This window comes from Marmota monax, unplaced genomic scaffold (genome assembly GCF_021218885.2).
Source record: "Marmota monax isolate L192 unplaced genomic scaffold, Marmota_monax_Labrador192_F-V1.1 WCK01_AAM20220418_F8-fsc00218, whole genome shotgun sequence".
Taxonomy (NCBI): Eukaryota; Metazoa; Chordata; class Mammalia; order Rodentia; family Sciuridae; genus Marmota; species Marmota monax.
Genome location: NW_026694764.1, coordinates 2,504,700 through 2,524,526, shown reverse-complemented (window position 1 = coordinate 2,524,526; position 19,827 = coordinate 2,504,700). Strand labels below are relative to the sequence as shown.

The 19,827-nt window shown below is 40.1% G+C and overlaps 1 protein-coding gene across 1 annotated transcript in view; it reads right to left on the bottom strand.

The window, feature by feature from the left end:
* The window catches only part of Ube2g1 (ubiquitin conjugating enzyme E2 G1), a 96,240-nt gene extending 77,041 nt beyond the window's left edge, over positions 1-19,199 (bottom strand). The window contains exon 1 of the mRNA XM_046425019.2: positions 18,819-19,199. Coding sequence (XP_046280975.1) covers positions 18,819-18,864 — 46 coding nt within the window. The 5' untranslated portion in view covers positions 18,865-19,199. The remainder of the gene's footprint in view (positions 1-18,818) is intronic.
* Between the last annotated feature and the right edge of the window lie 628 nt (positions 19,200-19,827).

Below are 19,827 nucleotides of genomic sequence, written 5' to 3'. Positions count from 1 at the left end.
AATGATGAGAATTTCTCCTCTAGGTCCAAATCACTATTTGGTATTATAATGAACATATTAACACAACCATACAAATGCTGTTTTCTGTGGTGTTTTGTTTTGTTTTTGAGACAAAACACAGAAAACTATTTCAGTTATAAAAGAGAATATATTGGGATGGGGTTGTGGCTCAGAGGTAGAGCGCTCACCTAGCATGCATGAGGCACTGGGTTCAATCCTCATTGTCACATAAAGTAAAATAAAGACACTGTATCCATGTATAACTAAAAAATTTTAAAAAATAAATAAATAATAAAAGGATATAAACATTATTAACACTGGCAATATAACAATAATATGATTAACAAAATTAGGAAGAAGGGGGTAAGAGTGAGTTAATTTCTTCACCTTAATGAAGACAAGCATTAGAACAGCAATAAATATATAACAAAAATTAAGAGTAAGCAGTATCGTTAAATTCTTCACCTTTCATAGAAGTCAAACTCTCACATTAAGAATGATCATAGGGCTGGGGATATAACTCAGTTGGTAGAGTGCTTGCCTCACATGCACAAGGCCCTGGGTTCAATCTCCAGCATCACCAAAAAAAAAAAAAAAAAGTGATCATAAGCATGAATTATATTATGGAGAATGTGACAGGTAAGGGAGGACTTATTTTTCATTTTATTTTCTTTGGTATAGCTTATATATTTTTTTATTTTTTACCATGAACATATATTATTTTTATAATTTTATTTTTTTTAAGATTTTTTTTTAGTTGTTGATGGACCTTTATTTTTTATTTATTTGTATGGGGTGCTGAGAATCGAACCCAGTGCCTCAGCATGCTAAGCAAGCGCATTACCACTGAGCCACAACCCCGGTCCCTTTATAATTTTAAAAATTGCTTTCATAAAGAGTGAATTACAGCTTGTAATTCATAACATTATAATACTAGGTGTTTGAAAATAAGGCCCTATGTGCCAATACAGAAAGATGCCTACACTGTCTTAAGGAAAAAAAATCCAGATGAATAGCAATTCATTAAGATGATATTATGTGAGCTGGGCTTAGTGGACCATGCCTGTAATCCCAGCAGCTAGGGAGGCTGAGACAGAAGTCTTGATCTAGAGTTCAAAGCCATCCTCAGCAACTCAGCAAGTCCCTGTTTCTAAATAAAATTTTTAAAAAAGGGCTGGGGATGTGGCTCAGTGGTTAGGTGCCCCAGCTTAGTGATTTCTTATCAAGATAAATTTAGACTTTCCATATAATCAGCATTCATACTCCCAGATATTTACGCAAGTGAACTGAAAACAGATTAACCCAAAAACTTGTATAGAAATGTTCACAGAAGCTTTATTCATAATCACTATAAACTGGAAACAGACAAGATGTTCTTTAACATGGAAATGGATAAACAAATTGGTACAATGGAATGTGAACAATAGAAAGTACACAACGGAATATTATTCAGCAATAAACAATAGGCTACCAATTCATGCAACATGGGATGAATTTTAAATCCTTTTTGCTAGGTCAAAGTAGCCAGACTCCAAAGCTACATGGGACATTCTGTAAAGGGCAAAACTATAGGGAAAGAGGACAGAGTTAAAACTCACATGACAGAGCTCTTGCTTACTATGTGTGAGGGTTTGATCCCCAGCACCACAACACATATTAAAAAAAAAAAAAAAAAAAGGAAACAGAACAATGGTTGTCAGGGAATGGTTGACAAAAATGGAGCCACAGAGAATTTTAGGGTACTTTTCTACATACTGCTGAAATGATGGTGAAAGGACTCTATGTTCTTTCCAAAACCCACAAAAATGTACATCTTAATGAATGAATTTTGATATATGCAAAACACATTTTTAAAATAAACCACATGGACAAGCACAGTAGCACATGCCTATAATCCCAGTGATGCAGGAAGCTGAAGCAGGAGGAATACAAGTCCTCTCAAAATGACTCAGTGATTAAGTATCACTGGGTCCCAAAACCAAAAATAAATTCATAAATAAAATAAACCACATAGTATTGTGCAGTGGTCCATGGGTCCCCAAGCCAAAAATAAATACACAAATAAAATAAACCACATGGTTTTGTGCAGTGGTCCATGCCTGTAATCCCAGCTACTCAAGAGAATGAGGCAGAAGGATCCAAGTTCCAGTACAGCCTGGGCACCTTAGAGAGACCCTATTTCAATATAAAAATTAAAATGTCTACACACACACCAGTAATCCAGGCAGCTGAGACTAGAGGATCACTAGTTCAAAGTCTGCCTCAGGCAACGGTGAGGCAATAAGCAACTCAATGTAGACTCCGTAATACAAAATAGGGCTAGGGATGTGGCTCAGTAACCGAGTGCCCCTGGGTTCGATCCCCAATATTAAAAAACAAAAATAGGGCTGGGGATGTGGCTCAAGTGGTAGCACGCTCGCCTGGCATGCGTGCGGCCCAGGTTCAATCCTCAGCACCACATACAAACAAAAAGTCCTGGGTGATATTCCTCAGTGGTAGAGTGCCCCTGGCTTCAACCCCTAGTACCACAAAAATTTTAAAATTTTTCTTAAATAAATAAATCACATGGAATGAAGACTATAACAAATGACTTTACCTGTCTGGGTGATTATTCCTGATCTGAAATGGTTGGGACCAGAAAAAATGTTTCAGATTTCAGGGTTTTTCTGATTTTAGAATATTTACATAGATTTGGCTGGCTGGGCATCCCTAATCCAAAAATTCAACACCCAAAGTATTTCAGGACATTTCAGTCTATGAAGGATGCTCAAATTGGTATTACAAATTATGATAACCTCACTGAAAGGGATGGAAGGGGAAAAAAGCTGACCTAAGGGATTTGGGGAAGCAGTACTTGGACAAGTTAAAAAACAAGGACAAAAACTGCTTTTAAGGACTGGGCATATATATAACTCAGTTGGTAGAATGCTCGCCCTGCATGCACACCGCCCTGGGTTCAATCCCCAGCACCACAAAAAAAAAACTGCTTTTAAATAGACTAGGAGATGGTAGCTGGGTTTTCCCCCCACTATCAATAAGAAAGAAAAGGAGAAAGAACATTCTGGGACTTTTTCTATTCAACAAGATAACTTACTGTGAACTTAGGTTTCACTTAATATATGTTGGCTGGTAGAAACATAGATGTGTGTTCTACGTGGAGTAATATTAAATATACAAACCACCTACTTTTCTCCTATAGAGCAGTGATACACCAGTAGAAATGAGTACTCCCAATGCCCAAATTTTGGTTTCTAGATCCCAGTCTTTGATTAAAGGAACCAGGGCTCCTTAAGCAAGTAGCTGACTCTAGGGCTAAGATAGGAAAAATATAAAATACAAGATAGGTACACCATATCTTACAGAAAATAAGGAAGTGAGCACATGTGTAGCTCAGTGGCCGAGTGCTCCTGGGTTCAATAAAAATAAAGATTATATGATTAATTTTGAATCAACTTGGCAAGACAACAGTACCTACATATTTGGCCATACGCTGTTCTATCCGTTTCTGTAAAGGTATTTTAGATGAGATTAACATTCAAATCTGACTAAAACAGATGATACTTCTTAATGCCATTGGAACTCATCTACCCCACCAGCTGAAGGCCATAATGGAAAACACTGCCCTCCCCGTCAAATAAGAGGTAATTTTGTCATGAGACTGCATTCAGACTAGAACTTCCCAGAGTCTCCAGACTAAATACATAAATCATGGAACTCCATTCTTATAAGAAATCTCTAGGGAGCTGGGATTGTGGCTCAGTGGTAGAACGCTCGCCTAGCAAGTGCAGGGCCCTGGGTTCGATCCTCAGCACCACATAAAAAATAAATGAATGGAATAAAGGTATTGTGTCCAACTACAACTAAAAAAAGAAAGAAAGAAAGAAAATCAATCTCTGGGAAAGTCTGAGTAATATAGATTTTACTCCAAAGAACAAAATAAAATGTACAAGTCCACAATGCATAAATGAGTAAAACAAACAAATGGGGCAGGAGAGATAAACCTTCCTTACAGAAGAATTCCAAATATAAGTAGATATTCCCTTCTTCAGGAGGTAAAGCTTAGTCCTTTCCACATGCACATGAGCTGGACTTAATAGCTTATAAAGAAAAGGGTAAGTGCTGGGGCAAGGGCAAGGTGGTTCATGATATAATTCCAGCTACTCTGGAGGCTGAGATGGGAGGACTGCAAGTTCAAGGACAAACTGGGCAATTTATCAAGTCCCTGCCTCAAAATAAAATCTCTTTTTCTTTTCTTTCTTTCTGGTACTGGGGATTGAACCCAGGGGCACTTTACCACTAATCCCCCCAGTACTTTATTTTTTATTTTGAAACAGGGTCTTACTAAATTGCTTAGGGCCTCACTAAATTGCTAAGGCTGGCCTTGAACTTGCAATCCTCCTGCCTCAGCCTCCTTAGTCTGCTAGGATTACAGGTGTGCCCCACAGCACCCAGACCAAAATAAAATCTTTAAAAGCTGAGGATGTAGGGATGTACCTCAAGAGGTAGAATGCTCCTGGGTTAAATTTCCAGTAACAAAAGAAAAGGAAAAGGGAAAAACAGTAATCTTACAGTAGAGAAACCTGATCAACACTACTGTAAACCAAGTGATCCAGATTTAAAACCCCTGTGCTGTCATGGGAATGAATATTATGTACCACTGTTAAAGGATGAAAAGCACCTCATGTCTATGGTATTCTTCCTGAAAATCCATTACACCAGTCTAATCATGCAGAAAACATTAGACAAATCAATTTAAGGGAAATTCTACAAAGTAAGACCTAAAAATTAAACAAACTCTGAGAAAGTCTCACAGACCAAGGGAGGCTAGGAAGGCATGTCAGACAAATGCAACATGGCATCCTGCAACATAAGAAAGGACATCCAGGTGAAAAATATGGAAATCCAAATAAAGTATGGTTTTAGTTAGTAATGATATATCAATCCTGGCTCGTAATTGTGATAACTGTACCACACAAATTTAAAATATGGGTGTAGAGTATATAGGAACTCTCTGTACTAGCCTCACAATTTTTCTGTAACTCTAAAACTGCTTTACAATTAAAAATTAAAAAAAAACAACCACCACAACAAGGCTGGAGGATGTAGCTCAGTTGTAGAGCACTTATCCAACAATGCACTAGGCTCTAGGTTTAATCTCCAGCATCCCCTAAAACAGAGCCTACCACACAGTTGCTCCCCCAACAGCTATGTAATATGTTTTAGAGGCTGAAGAGGGCAGCCGCACAAAACCCTTCCCCTGCACCACTGCTGCCCTGCAACAGTTAAATAAAACCAAACTGGGTAACAACAGTTCTGTTCTGTTTGTTTCCAACAGGCAAAAATTAAGGGCAAAAGCAGCAGCAAAGGCATGATCCTAAGGGAGAGAGGCAGAAACAACCAAAGAAGTCATTGAAAATAGTTTTTCCCTGGGGGAACAAGTACACCTTAAATGGTCACAGCAGTTTAAAAAATGTTAGCAAACCTAAAGTCCTAGACCTCTATTGAGGACAATATAAATCACCCTATGCATTGCTAAATACAAAGAGAGAAAGAGAAATATAATCCTCTGCATATATATAGTAAAAGTTATTAAGTAAGACCAGAGTAACATTTTTCTCTACACCAGCCTTGAAACTGATACTTTAATTATAGAATCTTAAAGCACAGATGATGAGAAATAGACACTCAAAAAATAAAAGGGCTGGGGATGTGGCTCAGTGGTAGACTGCTCCTGCTCCTGGGTTCAATCCCCAGAGCAGGAAACAATCACTCACTATTTACTTTTAATCTGTCAACTTTATCTTTGTTTTATCATGCCAAATGATTTTAATTACATTTTTCTCTATACTGATAAATGCAAAGATATTTTAAGCATATAACCAACCTAATGCTCTTAAGAGAGCCGAAATACTGATTCTGCTGTTATCCAAGTAGCCTTTTTCCTAAGAATCCTGCCTAATCTCCCCATCCTCTCTCAAAATTAATCCCTCCTTCCCAGTGCTACTTTCTATTTTCTGAAAATGCGTGTGCCCAGCAAACTCATCTGTATTTATAATACTGTATTATAACTTTGTTTACATAGTATTGCCAAATGTAGCACTTCAAGAAAGGGATAAGATAACCTTTTATTCCGCCTTTCTCAATGCAGCTGCATTCAGGGCTCAATAAAATTAAGTGAATTTTCTATCTTAAATTATAGATTTCTGTTTCAACTTCCTTTCTTCAAAGTGTTAATAATGACAATTATGCCGCTGTTTTTAACTATGAATAATAAGTTTAAAAAAGGAGTTCTCTATTTGAAAAAAAAAATGATAAGCTTCAGTTACAGGTAACAAAAAAACAGGTAAAAGGCATTAACAAGGATGTGGAGAAATTGTTATCATTCCTTGTATATTGCTGAAAGGATTTGTAAATTGGTGCACCTCTTATAAAAAACAGTAAGGAAAGTCATCAAAAAATTAAATAGGGGCTTGGGATGTGGCTCAGTGGTAGAGTGCTCGACTAGCATGTATGAGGCCAGGCCCATAAAGGTGGGGGGGGGGGGGGGGGGGGGGGGGGGGGGAGAAAAAGAAAGAAAGAAAATTAAATGGAAGCCAGGAATGGCAGTGCACACCTATAATCTCAGAAACTTAGGAAGCTGAGGCAGGAGGATCCCAAGTTCAAGGTCAGCCTCAACAACTTAGCAAAGGCCCTAAGAAACTTAGGGAGACTTGTCTCAAAATAAAAGGGCTGGTAATGTGGCTCAGTGGTAAAACACCTCTGGGTTCAATCACTAGTACAAAAAAAAAGAAAAAGAGGAAAGAAAGGAAGGAAGGAAGGAAGGAAGGAAGGAAGGAAGGAAGGAAGGAAGGAAGGAAGGAGAAATTACAAATAGAACTATCCAAAGTAGGTTAATTAATTGTAACAAATACAACATTCTGGTGGAGCATGTTGATAACAGGGAAGGCTATGTATGTGTGAGGCAGGAGGTATAAGGGAAATCTTTCTAGCTCCCGATAAATTTTACTAAGAACCTACAACTGCTCTAAAATTTATTAAAATGAAAATAGAACTACTGTATAATCCAGCAATCCCACTTCTGGGCATATATCCCAAAGAAATCAAAAGCAGGGTCTCCAAGAGATATTTGCACACATATGTTCATAGAAGCATTCACAAGAGCCAAGAGGTGGAAGCAACCCAAATATCCATCACAGGTGAATGGATAAACCAAATATCATATACTCATAATAAATTATTATTATTTTTTAAACATTCCTCACTCAGGTTCTATTTATTTGTTTATTTGTTTGTTTAATATGGTACTGAAGATCGAACCCAGGACATTACATGTGCTAGGCAAGCGCTCTACCACTGAGCCACAATCCCAACCCCTCATAATAGATTATTATTCAATCTTAAAAAGAAAGGAAACCACAGAGCATGGGGGCATATGCCTGTAATCCCAGTGGCTCGGGAGGCTGAGACAGGAGGATGGCGAGTTCAAAGCCAGCCTAAGCAAAAAGCAAGGCGCTCAACAACTCAGTGTAGACCCTGTCTCTAAATAAAATACAAATAATAGGACTAGGGATGTGGTTCAGTGGTCAAGTGCCCCTGAGTTCAATCCCATAGCCCAAAACAAAACATGGATGAACCCTGAGGACATTATGCCAAGTGAAAGGAGCCAGTCATAAACACTGCATGATTCTACCACACAAGGTACCTAAAGTAGAAACAAAGAATGAGAGGAATGGAGGAGCGATTTAATGAGCACAGCTTCAGATTTGTACAATGAAAAAATTCTGGAGGTCAGTTTCACACCAATGAATTGACTTAAAATAAAACTGCCTGATTAGCCAGGCACAGTGGTGCACACCTGTAAATCCCAGTGGATGAGAGGCTGAGGCAGGAGGATCCCAAGTTCAAAGCCAACCTCTACAACTTAGGGAGGCCCTAAAAGCAATTTGTGAGACCCTGTCTCAAAATAAAATACAAAAAGGGTTGGAGATGTATCTCAGTGGTTAGATACAATCCCCAGTAGCAAAACAAAACAAAAGAAAACCCTGCACGATTCATAACGGCTGACATGGTAAATTTTATGTCACTTTTAAACCACAGGGGAAAAAAGAAAAATGGCTTAGTGCCTCAATAAATTGCTGAGGCTGGTCTCAAACTCATGATCCTCCTGCCTCAGCCTCCCAAGTCACTGGGATTACAGGTGTGCACCACTGCATCTGGCTCTTCCCATCAGTTTTTTTATTGTTGTTTCTTCTGTATTTGAGGGACTGGGGATTGAACCCATGGCCTTATGCATGCATGGCAAGCACTCTACCAACTGAGCTCTTTCCCCAGTTCCTCTTCCCATCAGTTTTAACAAGACTACTTTTAAAACAAAAGTAGTCTTCCACCTATACAGGGAAACTAGGTAAGAAAAACCCTGAAGTTATCAATAAAGAAATAGTGTGAAATGCATTCTGCTGTCATATACAACTAATTAGAATTTTTTTAAAAAATTTTAAAAAGAAACTGTATGTAAGGGAGGAAGAATACCCATAACCACATAACTTTTTATTGTCATCTTAATCTTTTCTGAAAAATCCAGAGGTTTAACAGCTTGATGGGGCTCCTTTTCTGATGGTCTATAGAGCACCCCCTGCCAAACACCCACCTGCCTCTCAAGAAAAACTCAAAACCCAAGCACTTAGCTGCTGCCTCTGCCACCTACAGAGCAGAAGTTGACATAAAGTTGCTGAAGCTGGCTTTGAACTTGAGATCCTCCTGCCACAGCCTCCAGAGCAGTTTGGGGTTCAGGCCAGCAGGAACCACCAGGCTGTAATATCTTATTGTTTCAATTTGCATTTCCCTAATGTCTAATGATGTTACATCTTTCCATTTGCTTATTTGCCATCTGTGTTGTCCTCATCAGCAAAATGACTGTTCATATCTTTTGCCCATTTTCTAAATGGATGGGGTTTTTTTATTGTTGGGTTCAGAGATTTTATGTATTGTAGAAACAACTCTTTGCCAGATATGTTCTTCCAACCTGTAACTTGTCTTTTCATCCTTTTATAGGGTCTTCCACAGAATAAATGTTTTTAATTTTGATAATGTCCAGCTTATCAATATTTCCTTTTATGGATCACACTTTGAGAGTCAGTCATGTCTAAAAACTCTTCACCTAGAGAACGCTTTGTCTTTAAATAGAAACCCTGGTAAGTATGTCTTACATGAGAAAAAGAAAATGAAAATGCAATTAAAGTGTATGCACATTCAAAAGCAAATCAAAACAGTGTCTCCTCAAATAAATGGCATTTTTAAAATGTTTAAACTTTTTAAATTGTTATTTAAAAGCAAGCTTGCTTTATAAGAGTAAAGTAAGCAGGGCATAGTGGTACATGCCTGTTAATCCCAGCAACTCCCAAAGCTGAGGCAGGAGAATCAGAAGTTCCAGGCCAGCCCCAGTGAGACCCTTGCCTTAGTGAGACCCTATCTCAAAACAAAAATAAAAAGGGATGAGGTGTGGCTCTTTGGTAAAGTGCCCATGGATTCACTTCCCAGTAACCCCACCTCCCCTATCCCACAGAAGAGAAAAGCAAAAACAATTGCCAGGTAAAAGTTTAAATGAATTATTTTTCACTCACACTTTGAAACATATCTTTAACCAATAGAAGGGTAGGTAAGTAAAGCTAAGAAAAGCAGAGAAAGAGCAGTATTAAGTTTTTCTAAGATTTAGAAATGGATATAAAATGTAAAAAAAAAAAAAAAAAAAAAAAAAAATTCCATTACAAAAACTATCTTTTCACAAATTTTAGAGGACATAACTTCATAAAGAAAGGTCTACATCTCTACAACAACGGCAAATTACAATTTTTTTCCAGAAGTTTTTCTTAAGGCCAGAATCTATCAATGAAACAAGCACTTATAAAAACTCCTGGTTTGTTCAAATGAGTCTAACCTACAACAGGAAAAAGTTCAAATTGCTGTATTTTAACAATTAAATATTTTATTTTCTCGGGCTGGGGATGTAGCTCAAGCGGTAGCACGCTCGCCTGGCATGCGTGCGGCCCGGGTTCGATCCTCAGCACCACATACAAATAAAGATGTTGTGCCCGCCGAAAACGAAAAAATAAATATTAAAAAAAAATTCTCTAAAAAAAAATAAATAAATAAATATTTTATTTTCTAAAAATGCATTTTATTCTTTTTTTGTTTTTCCTGGCAGTGTTGAGGATTTAACCTAGGGCCTCCCGCATACTAGGCAAGTCCTCTACCCAGAGCCACACCCCAGCCCTTTTTATATTTTTATTTTGAGGCTGGGTTCTGCTAAATTGTCCAGTCTGGCCTCAAACTTGTGATCCTTCTGCATCAGCCTTCTAAGTAGCGGGGATTAAAGGTATGAATCCACAATCCGCCTTGTTTTATTCTTCTCTTTTTTTTGTACCAGGGATTGAACCCCAAGGGATGCTTAACCTCCCGAGCTGCTAGGATTACAGAAGAGTTCTTCCATGTCCAGCCTCATTTTATTCTTTATTCAGTCATTTATGTGTTAATACAAATAATTCATGCTCATTACAAAATTGAAAATGTTTCCTCTTTCTCATTTGTAGTTTTCTATATCTGAAATGCAATTAAATTTTTATGACTACACTATGTTTACCTTGTCAAGATTACTTCCAAAAGCACATACTTTCTCTGAAAAGTTATTTTCTAAAAACCAATGAAAAATGATATCAGAAGAACCCTTAGAAGTTCTGATATCTAAATTCTAACAAAAATCTAAATTCTAGGGGCTGGGGATGTGGCTCAAGCGGTAGTGCGCTCGCCTGGCATGCGTGCGGCCCGGGTTCGATCCTCAGCACCACATACAAAACAAAGATGTTGTGTCCGCCGAGAACTAAAAAATAAATATTAAAAATTCTCTCTCTCTCTCTCCCCCCCTCCCTCTCTCACTCTATCTTTAAAAAAAAAAAAAAAAAAAAAAAGAGAGAAATGCAATAATCGCATGGGGGAAGTTACACTTTACTAGGGAATGTGCCAGAGTGATTCCACGAGGGCTTAGATTAGGAAAGGCCCTTACTGATAAGGTGAGAGTTCCTACAGTCTGTACTAAGTGGAAGGAGGAAGGAAAGTAAACTCAATACAAAACAAACAAATAAAATAAAAAACCGTTAATTTAAAAAAAAAAATCTAAATTCTAACAAAAGTATTATAATAAGTTAGAAATGCCAAAATATTCATCCTAAATTGATCTGATTACATTAAAATAAAAAGAGCACTTGATATTTTACTTGTTTGAAACAAGGACTCACCCACAAGAGTTTACTACCAGAAGATGGCATACCCTCCCTGCCACAGCACAGTTTTACTAAGAACAAAATAATACAAAGAATTGAAATTCATCTTGAAAGTGCAGTTGGCTCTTCACCTGCAAAATGGAAGTCAAAGGATTCGGGGTAGAGTGTCTGCTCAGCCTGATGGGTTCAATACTCATACTTCAAAAAAAGGGGGGCGGGGTCAAAATGATGTTGTGGTACACATTTGTAATCCCAGCTACTCAAGAGGTGGAGGCAGTAGTATCCCAAGTTTGAGGCCATCCTAGGCAGATACTGTCTCAAAATAAAAAATTAGGCTGGGCGCAGTGGCACACGCCTGTAATCTCAGTAGCTCAGGAGGCTGAAGCAGGAGGATCGTGAGTTCAAAGCCAGCCTCAGCAAAAACGAGGTGCTAAGTTACTTAGATGCTAAGTAACTCAGTGAGACCCTGTCTCTAAATAAAATACAAATCAGGGCTGTGGATGTGGCTCAGTGGTTGAGTGCTCCTGGGTTCAATCCCCAGTACCAAATAAATTAAAATAAATAATAAAATGGGCTGGGGTATAGAGCAATGGTAGAACACCCCTGAGTTCAACTAGGACCACACACACACAAAAAAGGCAACAACAGTCAACAATACAGGAATGATTGCTGGGTTATCAGACTTTCCACACTAGACATCTCTAATAATAAACAAGGCATTTAATTTCACATTTGTATGTAGAAGTATCACAAAATATCTGTACTAAAGTAAACTGTACAATAAAACTATATGCTTTGGTACCACTTTATAGTAAACATAGGAGTGTACTAATACACTGATAAAAACTGACAAATTGTAGAGTTCAGTTCAACATTTAAATAATTCAACAGAGCTAGGGCTAGGGCTGAGCCATAGTGCACTTGCCTGGCATGTGTGAGGCACTGGGTTTGATTCTCAGCACCACATATAAATAAATAAAATAAAGGTCTATCAACAACTAAAAAAGATATTTAAAATAAATAAATGTATATATTCAACATTTTAAAAAATAAATAAATATATATATTCAACAGTATTTTAGATTTAGAAAGTGTGGTTGTCCAAAACAAAGATTAATATAAAAAGTATGCTTCATTTGAAGTATTTTATTTAGGGAAAATTAAACCACCACATTATTATTATTTTTTTCTTTTTTTAAGTTGTTGATGGACTTTATTTTTTATTTAATTATATGAGATGCTGAGAATCAAACCCAGTGCCTCACACATGCAAGGCAAGTGCTGTACCACTTGCCATAACCCCAGCTCCGAACCACCAATTATTAAAAACTAAATTTCATTATATTAGCAAAGCTATTCACTAAATGACAAATTATTTACTTAGTCATTTACTTCTTAATGTTAAAGAAAATTTTTTTTTATTCACTAAAAAGTTGCCAGGTGCAGTGACAAACACCTATAATCCCAGCAACTTGGGTGGCTGAGACAGGAGGGTCACCACGTTGGAGGCCAGTCTCAGCATCTTAGTGAGGCCCTCAGCAACTTAGTGGGATCCTGTCCCAAGACAAAAAATAAAAGGGTTAGGAATGCAGTTCGATGGCAAAACACCCCTGGATTCAAATAAAAATATTCACTAAAAAGTTAAGGCTTTTTTAGATTCTGTAACAACACAATAATTGAATAATTCCTTGATGTTCCTTCAACTTCAGGAAATGTAAACTATACAATACCACTCCCAATGAAAATGTTTGCTTGATTTATGCTTTTTCTGTGGCACTGTATTCAGTACAATATGCAGTATCTGCATTATTTCTGTATTACAGTTAATGATTTCTGGATATAAAAAGTACCAACTTCTGTTAAGTAACTAGTAATTTGATGCAATGTAAATTTACTTGTAGGATTCCTTCCATTTCTAAATATGTGGATTATCAACTTCTTTTAATTTTTTTTTTTTGGGGGGGGGTTGTGCTGGGGATTGAACCCAGGGCCTTGTGCATGCAAGGCAAGCAATCCACCAACTGAGCTATATATATCCCCAGGCCAACTTTTAATATTATAACCCTATCACACATAATATTCTTCTACTTCATAGAGTAATAATCAATTACTCTATTCTGCTTAGCTAAGATTGTTATTGTTATATAGTCTAGAAAGGCCAATAAGAAATATTAAATCTTTCTAACCCCTCCATTCTTTGAATGGCCTATGAATTGCAGAGCTGCTGATGAAACCACATAACACAAAACTTGAAACTGGGGTCCCTTGTAGGTGATCCTCCAAGGGAGAAAACAGGGTACCTTACAGTGCGACTCAGACCACCAGCTTAACATTCACCTCCAAGTGCTACTTTAAAAACTGGATTCCAGCCAGGTACAGTTGCACACATCTGTAATACCAGTAGCTCAGGAGGCTAAGGCAGGAGGATCAAGAGTTCAAAGCCAGCCTAAGGAATGATGAGGCGCTAAGGAACTCAGTAAAACCCTGTCTCTAAATAAAATACAAAATAGGGCTGGGGTTGTGGCTCAGTAGTTGAGTGTTCCTAAATTCAATCCCCGGTACCACCCCCCACCCCCAAAATTTATTCCAGTCAAGTACTATGGTAAATGTCTACAAACCAAACACTGTCTCAAAATAAAAAAGGCTGGGGATGCAGTTTAGTGATGAAGCACCCTGATTCAATCCCCAGTACTAAGTGGAGAAAAAACCTGGATTCTAAGGCCCCATTAAGACATACATAGTGATAATATTTGGAGATGAGGCCAGGAATCTATTTTTTACAGACTTCTCAAGTAATTCTATTGTATACCAAGTCTGAAAAACACTTCATCACAACCTGCTTACATGGGTGGCCAGGAAACTGCAGATCTTGAAATTTTCCAGATTACTTTCAAATGTACAACCAAGATTTCTACTGTAAAAGAAGCCAAATTATTTTACTGTTAATGCATAAAGGAATTCTTCCTAGTTCTAGAATGTCTATGAAAATATGGAATGCCTATGTATGCCTACGAAAACATAACTAATGAAAATCTTAAAAAAAAAAAAAAAAGCTTAAAAAAGGGTCTTCTTATTTCTTAAAACTGCTCTTCATAATAAAATTTAGTATGGTCAATGTAGGAAATGAGTTGAACTAACCCCAAATTTCTTCTCCACTAAATGTCAACATCAAAAAAAGCTTGGTGCTACCTTCCTTCAGTCTATGACACAAATTCAAAGGCATCTTCCTTGATTCTGCAGAATGTTGACTTTAAGTTGACAATGACTAATATATATATCTTTTACCTTAAAACTCTCAGACTAGGAGTGTACCCTCAGCAGAATTCGTGTCTAGCTTGTGCAAGGCCCTGGGTCCAATCCAAACACCACAAACACAAAAACACTCATGAATTTAATGTGTATTATTCTGTACAATAAATTTTATTAAGATGAGAAAACCAATTTGCCTAGTTACTGGATAAATTAGTTTCAAATAACCTTTTAAAATCTTATTTCATGATTGTCTCAGTTATTACTTCCTTACAAGCAATATACACAATTAAAAAACAACTCTAAAAACAGTCTCTAAAATAAGGTCTTTGTTCTAGCAACACCACTAACAGTACCTGTGACCTTAGGCAAATTATTTAACCTCTCTAAACCTCTATTTCCTTTTGGGGGGATTAAATGAGATAACACATGTTAAGGACTCAGTACTTGGTTTATGTCAGTCCTCAGTAAACATTAGTCCATATATATGTATATAGGAACCTCTCTGGGAGACACACAAGTGTCAATGATGGTACCTTCCATGAAAAAAAAAAACATGGGGAGAAAAGACTATATATTTTTTAATTCTGTATTTTAACTAGTGCTTATAAATTAATTTTTAAAAAGAACTTTTTTAAAATTGAGCTCCTGTGCTGAGGAATTTCTTAGTGTTTAACTTATTGCATTGTAAAAAGTTGAACTGCCATTACTGAATTTGCAAAGGAGTAAGTCATAATCTAATAATACCACAAAGAAATATACAACCTATCTTATTTCATGAATCTGTTTTCTTACTTGCTTTACAATTGCCATAATGGCCTTCACTAAAATAATACCTTAACCCACTGGTTCTCAATATGGGATGATTTTTGTCCAGGAGATACTTGGCAATAGAGACATTTCTGTTTTCACAACTGGGAATATACTACTGGCATCTAGTGGGTAGACACCAGGAACACTGCTAAACAACCTATAATTCACAGCGTAGGCCCCCACAACAATAATCAGCCCAAAATATCATTGGTACTAAACTTGAAAAAACTCTGCAAACCCAAGTAAACCATTTTGCTTGATTCTGAAAGTAACCAAATCTTCATTACAATGACAACACGTCTGATAATTTCTCTCAGGTAATGAATTAAAATCCTTACCACTGACAGACTAAAGGCAAAATAAAGAAGTCACTGTTGACCGCTCATGTTGAAAGTTTCTGAAACTCTACTTCTGGAAGGGCTTACAGGTTTGTTTTCCACTTAATTAAATACACTTCAAGATTTTTAAAGCACTTATCATCAAACCTTTCAAAAGTTCACTATAAGTGATTTCAAGAGATTACAGTTTTTGGGGGCTGGGGATGTGGCTCAAGCGGTAGCGCGCTTGCCTGGCATGCATGCGGCCCGGGTTCGATCCTCAACACCACATACAAAACAAAGATGTTGTGTCTGCCGAAAACTAAAAAATAAATATTAAAATTCTCTCTCTCTCTCTCTCTCTCTCTCTCTCTTAAAAAAAAATAAATAAAAATAAAAAAGAGATTATAGTTTTTTAATTCTTTCCTGTTTTCAAGTGATATTTGAAGAAATACAAATAGACATATTCCAGTCTACATGCTACTAAAGTAAAACAAGGGCTTTATTTTAAATAGTTATCAAGTCTTTCAAAATAAACTTGATGTTTCTAATTCCAGTTACACTGCTTTGACCTTCTGGTTCCATACATTAACATCCTTCAAAAATTTAAGAAAATATTAAGGGCTGGGGATACAGCTCAGTTGGCAAAGTGCTTTGCCATGCATGCACAAGGCCCTGGGTTCAACACTCAGCACCAGAACTTATATATATATATATATACATATATATATATATACATATATATGTATATATATATATATAAGTTCTGATTAAGAAAGCAAGAAAAGTTAATTGGAGTTACGTAACTTTACAATGAGGCTTGAAAAATTACAAAGTAAATCATTCTTTCCTCTACATTAAAGTATTTTTTAGTGTGCCCTGCTGAGAGCCATGGGCGAGTCTGTATGGCCCCTGGCATTTTGCCGACAGTATTGATTGAGGCATTACTATAGGCCTCTGCCCCAACTTTTGAGTTCTCGCACTATTTTGGAGTTCTCGTGGGGATTTCCCCATTGGTTGGGGAAGTGCAGGAGGAGGGATTTCAGGGAGAGATATTTCCGGTGGGGGTTCCTGGACAAGCCGCCTGGCGTTAGGGAGGATTCCCGGGAGCTGTGTGAAGTGTTTTCCTGCAGTTTCAAAAATAAAGTTTGTTCCTGCTTCAGTGGCTCGTGATTTGTGCCCAGCCAGACTGCGGCAGTGCCCTATCAGAAAATCAACCATTCATAAAGAGCACTTTGAGAAGTGTTTTATCAATATTTGAAATATTGTTTTAAAAAAAAGAATGCAAAACTAAAGCAAGTTTTCACTAAAATATGCAACTGGTTCACAAATAGCAAAGTTCTGACATACTGCTACTGCTAACACTGCTATTAGTCATATTTTACTTTCTTAGTAACTGCGAAACTTCTTTTGCACCTTTTAAAATGTATATCTTTTCCATTATGTAAGAGTTGAGCTTACTCAGGAAGTTGAAGCAGGAGATTACAAGTTCAAGACCATCCTCCCAACTTAGGAGACCTCCCAACCACCACACCTCGGGCTCAAAAAAAAGTCTGGGATGGTAGCTCAGTGGTAAAGAGTTCCTGGGTTCAATGGGGGGGGGGGGAGTACTGCTTTAATATTTAGTATTTATTTATATTCAGTAGTTCACCATATTTAAAAAACTTATCCTGATTAAAGAATTCTTAGGAAGACAAAAGAAAACCTTCATTCTTTTCTTAAAAAAAAAAAAGACATAAAAAGGGCTCTTTGCAAATACAAGGTGCAATAAAGTTGCTATACTTCTGCTGCTGCTTTTCTAACACACTATTCCTGGTGAGTATCATTAGAACTTTTCCACTCACTTCAAGCCACTCCCCCTGACCATCTAGAACTTTAATACTAGTCCAAACCTGCTTGCTCATGGTCTAATAATAAACTTAATTATACAATCTGTAACAGCCCCCGACAACCTTTTCCTTAAGAAGCCACAAAGGTGATTTAACTAATACCTCAAACTCACAATCCATTTCAAAGACAGATTTCTTCATTGCAGCCTTAAGTTTCTACATCCAGGGTTAAGGGAGTCTGGCTGCAGGATGAGGGGGAAGATCGCCTGAACCCGAAATGACATTTACCGGGCGTTGGACAGCAGGGGTAACTGCTGGTTCATCTCTCTTTAAATCTGGCAGCACGTGGGGCGGCATTGTGAAGCCACCAACCCGCCACCCCCCTTTCACTCCGCACACGTAGGCCTCCAGCGCGCATGCTCGGCTCACACAGTCCTAGCAGAGTAGGAGCCAACCCCCTAAAAAGTCAACCTGGAAGCCGCAAACGGCCGAAGGCCGGGACAATGGGGGAGGGGGACGCACTCTTCCAGGCAGGATGACCCGGCCGCCGCCCCTAGTCGGAGACTGCGAGCGCAGCCCCGGGGGTCTGCGAGCCTGCGCGGGAGCCTGAGCCGCCGCGAGCACAAAGCCCGAGCCGGCCAGCGAGCCGCTGTCCCCAGTGCCCGCTCTTACCCTCCCCCAGCCGGGCGGCGTAGCCGGAGCCGGTGCCAGGCGGAGGCAGGCGAGGCGGCGTCCCGCAAGCCGCCGGGTTCCCGGACACCGCGCGCCAGCGCCCAGGCCGCCCCGGCCGCCGCTTTTGTTGTGGGCCGTAACTCCGTGGACCCGACGCTGCCCGGGGAGAAGTTTTGCGCGTCTCCCCTATCCGGCCCGGATTCAGCTCCTACCGCCCACTCCTGGCCCCAGTTGCCCTGCACCGCTTGGACTCCAGCGTCAAGGACTCACCGCCGCGCGGGGTCCAGACGCTACAGCTGCCCCAAGGTCCGGCGGCCTCCGCCGCACCTGAACCCCGGGACCCGCCCCTCAGAGAGGGTCAGTCAGGCCCGGGATCCACAGCCCCTCCCCCGCAACGCCCCACCGAACAGTGGGGGAGGGGGCGACCACCCTCCCACTCCCGGGGCGCCAGGCCCCGTCCGAGGGCCAAGGCAGGGACGCGTCCCCGCCCCCAAAACCCTCTGAAAGCCAGGCAAGAAGTGCTGGGCCCGGCTGGGACTGAGCCCGTGCTCCCCGCCCTCGCAGGCCTGGACCCCTCGCCGCCCGGCCGCAAGGAGGGAGGAGGCAGTGGGCACCGCTGTCCGCGATCGCGGCCCGGCCAGGCACCCCTCCGCCCGCCTGCTCACCTGCCAGCTGTCTTCGCAGTAGCAGCGCCGACTGCAGCTCCGTCATCCTCCCCGCCAAGGGCCCGGGCTGGCGCCGGGGCTTCCGAAGGGTTAGGGACAGGCTCTGGGGGCGGCTGGAGCTGGGTGTGCTGAGGAACACGGGCCCCGCGACCGGATCGCGGAAGCCAAGGGAGGCCGGGCTCGGGCAGCGAGAGCGGCACCTCGCCGGTGCGGTTCCACTCGGTTCGACTCTTCTCACAGCGCCTCAAGCCCGGAAGGGGAGGGTACCCGGGCCGCCGCGGCGCGCACTGGGACTTCGCTCGCCCGCTTCCCTCCTTCAACCCGCCAGTCGGCCCCACCGGTGCCTTCCCCCGCCACTGCCTCACTGTGCGCAGGGCCGCTCCGCGCAAGCGCGCTGGGCCTGCCTACTTCAGAAGCTGCCCGCCCGCTAGCCCGACCCTCTGGCTCCCTGCCCCGCCTCCGGCAGTGGAGCTCCGCCCCCTGAGCGCTGTTGCCCCGGCTGCCGCCATCTTGGGAAGGTCCACGCCCGGCTGGCAGCCAAACCCTCAGCTAGTAGACGCCCCGCGGACGCCATGACAAAGAGGTCGCGGAGGGTCAGGACGCCACCTCTAGTTTGAAGCAAGTGGTTTGGGAGTAAAGAGGCCAAAAGAAGCAGTAGTTGTCTAGTTGTTGGCGAGTATCCAGCAGCAATCAAACTCTACACAGATGGTGTGCGAATTAATCATTGTTAGAAAGCCGAACTTAATGCTGATGTTCCGCATTTTAAGCAACTATCAAAACAGGGAATATATACTGATAATTCACTTTTCATGAAGACTGCACAAAAAGATTCTTGAAATAAGGAAAATGTTCTGCATTTCATAGTATAAAACCATTAAATAAATCGATAATAACGCTCCATTGAGTAGGGTGAGTTAAGACTAGCAAAATCTGACATGTAATTCAAACTGGCATCCAGAAAGGAACCTACTATGTAAAATCAAGGTGTGAAAGCCAACGTTTAGGAAAA